The sequence below is a fragment of the Peromyscus maniculatus genome, chromosome 6, assembly GCF_049852395.1.
Source record: "Peromyscus maniculatus bairdii isolate BWxNUB_F1_BW_parent chromosome 6, HU_Pman_BW_mat_3.1, whole genome shotgun sequence".
In the NCBI taxonomy this organism is placed as follows: domain Eukaryota; kingdom Metazoa; phylum Chordata; class Mammalia; order Rodentia; family Cricetidae; genus Peromyscus; species Peromyscus maniculatus.
Window position 1 is genome coordinate 128,649,282 of NC_134857.1, and position 11,521 is coordinate 128,660,802.

The window sequence follows — 11,521 nt, forward strand, 5'->3', positions numbered from 1 at the left end:
CTTCATTTATTTTATAGAATTTTAGTTCCTACTGCAACTCATTTTGCAGATTTTGTGTCATAATGAGAGATAACTATAATATGAGTCTATTCTCTCCACTGCAAATGATAAGCAGGCTACCTTGCCGCATTCTTTCACGTCACTGTGGATTACAGCCTGAGATTTCCTGAGGGGAAGGTGGGATGGTACTGGGAAGGACCGCTTTGGTCGCGCCTACTGCTTAACATACATAAAAGTGCACATTGCTACTTGAAAAAATTCACATTTATTTACTGTCAAACCGTGTTAAATTTTACACTGGATATTAGTGATGGGCTCATTATTAACAGGTTTACACAAAGGGCTTGAAAGAAGAGCAGAGCTTGGCTGAAACAATTTACATGTCATTAGAACTTTACCATAAAATAAATTAATTACTAAATATAGGCAGAAGGAATATGGAAGAGTAATATTTCTGTTTTATTTTATTTTTTATTTTTTAAAAAAGAATAGGCACCTTTTGTTCACTAGAAAGCTTGTGAGAAGTGCCCAGTGCCCCCGTTGCCCTCTGTTCAAGAATAAACAGAGGGATGACCCAAGACCTCCAGATTTCCCCACATTTGTGCAAGGCATGGCAGGACCGACTTCAAGGACTTTTCTCCCCATAGCACACACTCTTTTGGCAATAAGGAATTTCAATGTAGGAAAAGGACTAACCGGTCAGAGCGGAACACTGTCTATGGTGGAGAGGAAGCAAAACGGGGTAGAACTTACCGTGACGGGAGTAAGAAAACACATTTCCTAGTGTGCAACCAAGAGCTCGTCACAACATTTTCTCCAAACTCTTTTAAAATTATTTTAATGACAATTATATCTTAGTTGGACACAAATGTATTTATTTTACCCTAGCAATAGAACAAAATATAATTTCTTTAGCCATTTCTTTTTTTTTTTTCATGAGAATAGTTCATTGTACAGTTGAGGAAACATGAAATAAGGCCTGTGGCTTGATTGCTACTGGTTAAACATGTTTTCAATTGTTGCCTTAATGTAAAAGGTTTGCAGGAAGTGCAAACGGGTGCAGAATCTCTCTCCTGCTTTTCCAAGTCTTGTCAGGAAAAGTAAGATACAGTCGATTTGTCCCACAGGATCTTACAGCCTACGTCTTGTATATAATACAATGCAGGCCTAAAAAAACGGTGCTGGCCCTATTTACAGACTTAGTTCACCAACTGCCGCAAGTGACATGGCCGGAAGGGTCTCTTGTTGGTTTCACAATCTCTCTACACAGCAGCAGAAACGTAAAATACCTGGTTGGCATCTCTTTTTCTTTGTAACAAATAATTCAATTTAGTATACTCTGTGTATATACAAAGTTTTCTTACGGTTTATAAAAATTCACAGAACTACGAGGTTCAGTCTATTTTGTTTTCCTACAGTGGAGAACCACGGGTCATCAGAGCCGACTTTTCGGACAGAGTTGGAGGGAGCTGCAGGGCCGGCTGGCAGAGTCTTTATCAATTAATACTTGCGTGTGGCCCTAGGTATGGCTGGACTATTAAAGACTCGTTACCAGCTGCATCTGTCCTTCCCTGACGTCCCCCTCCGGGATGCACCCTTCTTTGTTAATGGGGATGATGTAACCATCACTATTGCCTCTGCTGATCTGGTAGCACATCTGGAGCTGGCGGCCAGCTCCAAGATTTGGCATGCTTTTATAGTAAATGTCCTCGTTCTCACTCCTCCTGGAGGGAGACAGGTCCTCTGCCATGTCGGGGCTGCTCTCCGGGTAGGGAGAGTCTCTTAGGTTGGGCATGCTCGTGTACAGAGAGTCTCTGTTGGGGGACTGGAGGTGGTCGTCGGCCTCGGCCGTCAGCTGGGAGACGTAGCTGTCGGTTGCCTCTGGCTTCACTTTTTTCTGGGGTTGGTACAGGAGCGAGTGAGTCCGCTGCGGGATGAGCGGTGCCTCCAGTTCTTTGTGGCGGAACTCCAGCGCTGGGTTGTCACCATGCATCAAAGATGAGGCGTCAGCCACAATCGCGTCATCTTCGCTGCTGCTGCCACCGATCACGGGTTTCACGGGGAGCTTGAGCTCCAGGTTGTGGGCTTTGCTGCCACCCCGCAGGTTGTTATGCACTAACTCTGAAATGATCATTTTCTCAAACGCCGTGTCATTCAGACTTAGTCCACAGTCCACGACCTGCACCCCGTCGTGGTAGTCCCCCTTGCGCAGTGAGTAGCTGTTGTTGAAGTTACCATTTAGCGGTAGAGTATCCATGGCACTTGTGTCCCTGGCATTGTTCAGTGAATGTCCTGCAACAGAAAAGTGTGCGGTTACCATTACTGCCTCCGGGCCTTCCTAAAGAAACTGCACTTGTCATATACAAAACGTTTTAATGTCGTTCAGGACAAAGTTGAATTTGAAACCTAACACTTGAAAAGTGCCAGGCCTTCCCGCATTCCCAACGGTAAACAGTTGCAACCCTTAGATGACAGGAAGAAGTGTCAAAAAAAAATAATACTGTTTTCCAGGGAGGGAAAATGGCATCCGTAATATTACTTGATCAATTTGGGGGACACAGTAGTTCATCAATCAGGTTTTGGTCCAATTTCGACACGTTTACAAACAAGACTTCACTCCATGCCCTTGCATAGTTAATGCAAAGCAATTCATTAGTGACGTTTACATTTTAAAGTACAAGACCATGGTTCATAAAATAAAATCAACAGAATTTGTCCTAAACAACACTAAATTAAAAGGAATAAGTCACATACAGAAACCAAAAAGGCAATGTACAACAAAAGCCCACATAACTGGCAAGCAACTTTTAAACAACGGTCTAACATTTCCTTTTTCTGGAGATGAAATTAAATGAAACAAAACAACAACAACAACAAAAAGGAATGAAAAAATGGACAGATACAAAGAATTCATGTTGAACAGAGTCAGGCATCTCTCACACTGACAGGACCAGGGTCCACAAGCACCATCCAACACCACGACAGACAGCAGGTGGAAAGACTCACTCTGGACAACTCACATTATGTCTGTCTGCTCAGGCTATCTGGCCTAAGAGTAGCTGATATATAAAAGAAAGTAAAATGATTTATTGTAACATGATGAAGAATTTCTAAGCTTCTCAGCAACTTAGTCAGAGCAAGGGTTCAACAAATTAGATTCCCAGCAAAGCAGCCTCGACTTTTCATTGAGTACTTCTTGTTATTTTGAGTTGTGTTTGCCACTTAATATGTCTAATGACAATGGCCTTAGGCTTCAGAAGGTCCGAGTTGGCCTGCAGCCCTGCAGACTGCATCAGTCACAGTGACAGTACCAAATGAACCAGCAGAGACTACTGTACGAGACTGGCCCAAAGACACCATGGGTATGGAGGTCAAATGCAGAAATGTTAGCGATTTCCTAAGTATGGGTCACAGAAATCAAACCAAGAATAGATATTAACTATGGAATGGGAGAAGGTGTCAATCTTAGCTAATAGATATTTTTTTTTATTCCTAAAAGAATGAGAGATTGGATAAATCTGCTTGTGATATGAAAAGAGATTCAAGAGGAAAGAAAACAATGGGAACATGCTGTACTTGAATCAGAATTATATTTCCAACAGACACATAAACATGTAAACTAAGACATCACAGTGATTGTCAAGCAAATGGGAAAAGTCAGAGAAAATTAAATGGTCTGCACGATGGGAAATTAGGATCTTCAACCTCAAAATCCTAAACGGGATGGGTGGGGGGAATAATCACCAGTCTACAGAGAGGTCTGAAAAGAAAATTAAAAAAAAAAAATCAACAAAAGAATGGCATGATGTTACTGAAATGAAACTGGCCACTGTGAGGCTGCTGCATCGTATGCAAGGCTTGGAGAAGGTCAGGAAAGCTTTCATTTTTGGAAAAAGAGGAGAAATGCTCTCTTTATTATGCTCACTCCACTCTTAAAGCTGCAGATATCTTAGAAAACTCATTGTTCTTCAAAGAGAAAAGTCTCTGCATCATACAAACTTCATGACCAACAACTGACAGCCGATGGAGGAGTCAGCATTAGCCCATGTGAGGATACTGAAAGGAGGGCTTGTGTCTGTCATTCCTTCTTTTACAAAGAATGAAATCATTTCTTCATTACAAAAACTGTCAATTCCATTTGTGTCACACTCCGTGTGCTAAGAAAATGAAGTTGTGATTGTTATCTATAAGGCTTTCTTTTGCTTCCTTGATTAGGGTCCCTCAAGTAAGTGCCTATGTGCCACTCCTGCCTTCGATTATTGTTAGAAAACACTGGGCACTTTAAAGTTGTCACATGGCAAGGACACTAGCGTCTGTTTCCTCTGCAATGAGATTCAATCTTCTCACTTTCTTTCCTTTTTATCATTGCTTCCTAAGTATAAAATAATATATGCTGGGTATAATTCAAAAGGTGTTTTCTATGATATACTGCAGATTTAAGACCTCTCTGGTTTTGAAGAGGCATCTTTTTCTGCCCATGTTCAGGTAATTCACTTGAAGACTTTTTGCATAGCCTGTAGCAAGATTACTGTGGGAATGCAGAAATGATAAGTCAATTATTAAGCATTTTGGCTGACAGTACTTCAGGCTTTCGAGAGCAAATTATTTCAGCATTGCACAGACTTCAGTGTGGACAGCATTTGCTACAGACCTCTAGGACTAATGAAAGCCAGTATACAGAGATGCACTGTTGGAATTTGGTAACATTTTAGTTGCAAATTGTGAACCACTTGCCCGCTGAGTCTACTTCATGACTGCTAGGTATGTTTTAATTGTGCCCGTTAAAAATCATGCTGAAAAAATTTACATTTGATAGGCAAAGTTAAGTTTGACTCCCATACTTGTCTCTCTGTAGGTTGCTAGAGGAGAGCATAAGGAAAGTAAGAGAACAAGAGAATGAAAAGAGAAGCTGCAGTTACGTTAAAAAGGAATCGCAAGAAGAACAAAAACAACAGACAAACTGGAACAAAATTCTCTGTTTAATTTAATTGAAATTGTTATTCACAAGTATTATATGCTAGTTTTAACCATATGTTAAAATTTACCAAAAGCTTAAAAAATACTATTGAATATGTTTTTAATAAGCTAGTAAATATAGTCAACAGGATAGGTCAGTGAAAACCTCCCCCTCCCTCAATTAAAAGCCATGGGCACAGACTGACTTAATCACCCCTGTATCCCCAAAGTTCCTTACAAAAAAAGGAAAACTACATAAAGCTGCACTATACTATAGCTTGATTATATTGATAATGCTGGATGTAGTTCTCTACACCTGGACATCCAAATTATCTTTAGCTAGTTCATTCCAGAAGCAAAATTTGTCACCAAGGTTTAGAGTCAACTGAACAATATATTATATAGATAGGATACCTCTAAATGATATAAATCTTGAAGATGGGCTCTCGGACCATGTGATGTCAGTCCTGTAATAATATATTAAGATTTATGCCACCTGTGTCAAAAACATGGATAATTACTGCAAATCTATCACGACTGAACTCTTACTATAATATAGTGCAGTTTTAGAAGCCTGGCACGGGCAATACCTTACTTTTTAATTTGAGAAACTACAGATGTAAGAATAATAAATATATAGCACCGAGTAATTTTAGAAATAGGATCAGAGCTCTGTTTAGCAGCAAAGAAAGGTAGTTTTATTCGTAAGGATAAGCACACCTGGTGAGTTAAACACAGGAGCTGAAGGGGCATTACATACAACTGTTTCAGCGAGCAATGTGTTATAGGGGTTGTTAGTGCCGTGGGGTCGAAGAAGAGGGTTTGTTAGTAGGTAATTGCCAGTCATTCCTAAAGCAAAGAAACAGAAAAAGAGTCCATCAGTGTGCTTATTTCAGTGTTACAGTTGCAGTAGTTTTAGTGAATTCATCAGGGCAGTGGGCAGGCTGGCAACGGAAGGTCTGCGGGAATGTTCCTGCCTCTATTTGAACTAGTGATTTGAAGGGGAAAGGGGAGGGGGAGTTCAGTTCCAGGAATTCGCAGGTGCTTTCTAAGTCCCCCAAGTAAACACCTGCTGAGAGTGACATTTACTAATTTATACAAAATCACTGTTAAACAAAAATGGCAATTAAATGCATGGAGATCAACATTATGCTTCAGGATGCTGCTGCTTAATATTAAAGCCCTAACCACCACGGCCCAGCAGAGGGACTCGCAAACTTTCAGACTTACAGGTGTGGGACCGTCCCTCATGAAAACATCTGTGTTGATACTGACTTCCACACAAGCAGGGGGGAAGCTGCTTCCACAGACATGTAAGAAGAATGACAAACCGCGGAGCTGCACTTATTAAAGGCACAGGCACGCATGCTGGGGTGCGAGGGGGTGGGTGAATGATTAGACCAGGACGGGAGCGTTGGTTCTGCAATCTCATCTGCCAGGTTTCAGAAGGGAGTCTGTGAGTAACTTTCCTATGTGACAACCATGTCAACAGACTTAGGGCAACACCGGGGCCATGCTGAGGCAGGGGCGTCACTCACTCTGCTAAAGCACAAACCTCTACTTATCAATCATGTTTCCCACCACTCATGAAATTTGACTAAAATGAGGTTAAAATTCAGGCTGCTATGGATGTCACACAGACACCCTTCTCATTTCACAGCCGAACTATGTCATGACAGTTGTACATAGCATAAATCATTAAATCAAAACTGAAAGCGTCTTTCCACGGACTGGTACAACACCACAAATTTTCCATGCTTGACTGAAATATACTAAAGCTTTTATTTGGAAGTACCTGTGGCTTTGTGTTTATGCCTTAATCTTGCTAAGCTCCTACATTTCTGACCTTTATCGTTTAGGAACTAAAATAATTTTTTGTAATACATTTCAGTTTTATTACAAAACTTACACAACACATGGAACTGTATGGGGGAAGTTGGCTTATGTGCTTCCATGCATTTTAATTTACTACAAATATTTTACTACTTAATATTTACTTTAAAAATATGAAATTAGGAACGTGATGAAAATTATGTAAATTTTCAATGTGAATTTGGCGCTGTTTTACACTAATAGCTACTGTAATTCTAGCAAAGTCTGAGGAAGATGACTTTCACAGATGTCTTAGAAAGGACAGGTATGTACTAACAAGTGAAACCTTTTGATCTGTAACTAGGTATGTTTTCAAAAATTAATTTTTCCACCCATGTTCTGTTATCATGGAGTTTAAAATTATATTTTCTTCCATTATATTATGGAAATAATAGAAATCTATACATACTTTGATGAATGATGTTAAAAGTTGACCCCCAAAGTTTAATAACTGGTGATTTAAACCCACGACAGGTAAGTCCAGCGTCTTCTCTACAGTTAGTCTAGGCTCACACAAAGCACAAACTGTACGCTGTACCCTCAATTCCCCTAATAACTGACCTTGGTTAAGGGTAGAAGTGCTATTGATGTCACCTGAGATAAAAGAAGATTCAGACTGTTTCCTCACGGTGTCATTCCACATCCTCCTTATACGACTCTATTGACAGGAGACAGCAAGAGAAGCACATTACCTCATCAACACATTGATCATCTTAACTCGTTAGTATAGTTAGTATACTTAACTCGTTAGTATAGTTGTCTGGGCTTTTTAAGAATGTGTTTTGTTGTTGGTCCAAAGACGAGGACACCAATACTGCCTTGTTCCTACTAAGCACTATTTAATCTTTAATCTAACGCACTTTGGGTGGGTTTGTTTGTTTGTTTATTTATTTACTTGAGGCAGGTTTTGTGTAGCCCAGACTGGCCTCAACTAGCTCTGTAGCCAGGGACGGCCATGAATCTTCTGCCCCCATGTCCCTAGGGCCTGGATTACAGGCACATATCACCACATCTAGCTTTAATCTCCCACTCTTATGAGTTGTTTTATTGCCTGGTTTAAAGTGGAGACAAAGAATTATTAAATGAATGTGATGAATGCCTACTAAAAGCACTGTTCTAGATGACCTGAGAATATGAATTGTGACAAACTTCTTAAAGTGCACTCCTCAAAAAGGATGTTCACATCTACACAACACGTTGAGTACATATTTAAGAAGAAACTGAAATCAAAATCCAAAATAACGAGTGAGTCCTTACTACCTAGATCACTACAAGGAGGAGACAATTAGTGCATCTTAAACAGAACATGTCTCCGCAGGCTTTCTCTAAACAAGGTTAATTAAGATGCTGTCGAGCTCTTTGTTACCTGTGTGCCAGAGGAGTAGCGCGCACTGGTGCGGGTGGTTGACGCCTTCACAGAGCTGTGGGGGCTCTCGGTCGGGAGGCCACCACAGCAGTACCAGTGTCTGAAGCACTTGCCATATTCTTTTCGTACCTGGATTGAAGAAATCCAAGACCAGGGGATTAGTGCGGGCACACTGGTTTCTCCTGTTCTCTCCAGCTAAATGACCAGTGAAGACAACGGGGGAAAATTAAACTTCTAAAGAGAAAACAGGTTGAACTTGACTCAAGTGCAACGTAAGTTGTGGAAATATTAGTCACTAAGTAACCTGTTTGTCCGCAGGCTGGCTGGTGGTGGCTTTACTATTTCACTAGAGATGCTTTGGAGTTTGCTACTATTGTGCGTATTCTGGTTATTAATACAAAGTGATATAGTAAAGGTTTCTTCCAAGTACTTAGTAACTATCTCTTGGCAAAATAATTAGACAGAGAAATTAGCATCTTTGATGCTTGGTTGTACATGATCAATTTGGAAGTCCATCACTGACTGACCTTTTATAAGCTTAGCCTTCCTAGGTAGTCAATACATAAACCTCCGGATTGCACAAACAAGGCATCTTTGGCACGAAAACAAACCGAATGAAAAGCACTTTCGTGCATTTGCCTGTACTAAGGAGGGAATATTTTCCCTGATTTTTTTGCTATGTCTACTTTGGCACCTGTGGAGTCTAAGGTGTTGGTTCACTCCATTAGCACACAATAGCACTATTTATGTAGTTTCTATTCACATTAATGAGTTATCCATGCAATTTCCTTTATTCCCTGAAGTCGAGGTATATGGTAGACACAAAAATACCAGCCTAAAAGAAAGTTTGGCTTAACCTTTAAAACGTGAAATCCAAGCAACTGAAATCGGCCCCTCATGAACACTGAGTATATAGAAGTGGGGGGAGTGGCAGGTGTGGGAAGGGGCTGCTAGCTGGTCTATAGCTACACTGGTGTATAAACATGGCCTTTGTACATTAAAGCTAGACTTTTAAATTAAAATAGACGAGAAAAGAACTGCAGACAAAGAAAATCTTTCCCAGTAGATTATACAATACTTGAGACCATTCCCATCTCATATTTCTGTTACCTGCCTACAAAGGCCCCAACTGACACTCCTTCCAAAATTAGATAATTAATGTCACAAGAAGACCTTCTAAGCCAAGCATACCTGCACTGTCATCTTCTCTGTTTTATTAAGTGTCACATATTAGAACAAACATGAACGGCATTGTGCTTTCAAAGCACTTCTTGGGCCCAACTGGGCTCATTCAAGCATTAAAAATGAAGCTTTCATTTTAGTTTTTCAACTTAACCATCTTATGTTATATTCTTAACAATCTATCATGGCAACTCCCATGAAGAGACATGGAAGACTGAGTAGAACATATTCAGAAGGTAGGATGTACGATGCTTTTAAAATGTAGCTGTTAATGTAAGAAGCCAGTGGAAATTCCATGCTCAAGGAATACACACAGCTTTCTGAAGAAGCAGTCTCCTAAACCTTCTGCTGTCAAAGCTGGTGGACATGACCTCTGAGAAATGATCAAGATGTGACCATATGCTTGATGCAGGATGCTCACTTACACAAGACACACAGAGAAGTGGCAGTGGTTACCAAGGACATCCCTGTACAATGTTTAAAATGTTAAAGTACGTTGTTATTAAAACACAAGCTATCTTAGGGAAAATTCTACACATGTAACAGTCATTAGTAGCTCTGAAAAGCTGTATAACCAAGACAATGGCAATCAAAAATGGTATTTTATCCAAATAACACCCTCTGGTGTTGGTTTTGCCTAATGCCTATATTGCTGTGACTGTACATTATCTGTCAGTATTTCACGTTCCACTGTCATTATCTCAAAATTACAGCTTATTCAAAGCCGATGGAAGCAACAACACTATCATCTTGTCAGGGCTGAAAACTTAATAGTTTTCACTTTCACAATTCTCTTTCTCTGTTCAATTTAGTGACCAGCTAGAAATAACAGAATCAAAGACTACATTAGACATGCAGGCAGGGAAGGGTGATTCCTTGTGAAAGGCACATAAATTCTAAACTTAAACGGCAGCTAAGTTGTTTTCTTGGTTCCTTGGCTACAGATTCAAGGTTTTCATCTTCAACTTTCATTTTCAAATTTATTTTTGCTGACTCTATTCCACATACATGAAATCAGGACAAAATAATCAGAGGTAAAACACTAAATGACAGTTGTTTTAGATCTTTCAAAATCACTCACAAGGTAACATTAATATTAATCTTTTGCATGTCTGGAGCTTTAAAAATTAATGCTATTTGTCCTTGGATTCATTTTCATTTTGGACTAGTGTATTCCTATGAGTGAGCTAAGACTAAATTTAACCTTGTATTTTTCCTAAGCTTGTAACTGTACATAGATATTTCACAAACTCTCCCACCAAAGAAGGGGCTCTTGCACAAGCATCTAGCTTGCTGTTGTCCCAAACTGAGATTCAGAAGGTGGCTGGTGCTATGCAACTCGGCATGGGCGCTTACATTTCCAGACAGGTATTAAAGAAAATTACAATATGACACTGTTTCTGAACAAGCCAGCTGTCAGGAGAAATCTTCTCTAGCCCCATTCTCAAGTCAAAGGCCAAGTGAACGAAGGCTCTCCCCAGGTGTCCTTCACTTACTTTCTTTTGAAGAGCACAGTGGAAGATGAAAATGAACAGTCCCTGGAAAGCATTAAAGGTGGTGAAGAGATATGCCATCACAACAGTCTCCTCATTAACAAAAAGAAACCCAAAGGACCAGGTGAGGCCCAGGAGACACAGTAGGGCAAACGCGCCAAGCACCCAAGACCTGAAAAAATAAAGTGGATTTCTTTTTTAACAGGTTCAAGGAGGGGAGCAACATTTATCTCATTTAGTAACGACTCAGTAGTAGAGGTTGACTTGCTCTATGTTCACTCAAATTCAACAGCATTTTGGCTTTAACCTTCCATTGATTAAGAAAGAACAACATTTAGTACTGCAGCCTCCAGTGAGTACAGCAACAGCGGGTATGGCCTTTTCTCGCTCCAGAATGAACAGGCATCAAAACTATATTAAAATGCAAGGTGTAAAATATCCCCCGTGGCTTTATTGTCTTTCGTGTGAATTTTAGTGAAAGAAATTAAGGAGTCCTTAATTAGTTTACTCCTATATTTTTATTCCTGTGGTGTACTCATACGATACTAGATAATGTGACACACACAGAAAGGTTAAATGGCAGATAATCACAGAGAGCCTAAACTTCAGAGTCTAATAAACTAGACTGAGGCGAGCCTACGAAATTACAATG

General features: G+C 40.0%; 1 protein-coding gene across 47 annotated transcripts in view; it reads right to left on the bottom strand.

The window, feature by feature from the left end:
• Nucleotides 1–253: 253 nt before the first annotated feature.
• Adgrl2 (adhesion G protein-coupled receptor L2) overlaps nt 254–11,521 on the bottom strand; it is a 647,549-nt gene continuing 636,281 nt past the window's right edge. For 16 of the 47 annotated variants that reach the window (XM_076575175.1, XM_076575176.1, XM_076575178.1 and 13 more), the window contains 5 exons: nt 10,873–11,041; nt 8,195–8,323; nt 7,390–7,486; nt 5,677–5,805; nt 254–2,292 (listed from right to left, as the gene is read on the bottom strand). In XM_076575175.1, coding sequence (XP_076431290.1) covers nt 1,538–2,292; nt 5,677–5,805; nt 7,390–7,486; nt 8,195–8,323; nt 10,873–11,041 — 1,279 coding nt within the window. In that variant the 3' untranslated portion in view covers nt 254–1,537. Of the gene's footprint in view, nt 2,293–3,020; nt 3,060–4,807; nt 4,860–5,370; nt 5,453–5,676; nt 5,806–7,389; nt 7,487–8,194; nt 8,324–10,872; nt 11,042–11,521 lie in introns of all 47 variants that reach the window. The other 31 variants (XM_076575191.1, XM_076575205.1, XM_076575202.1 and 28 more) reach the window with 11 other exon arrangements.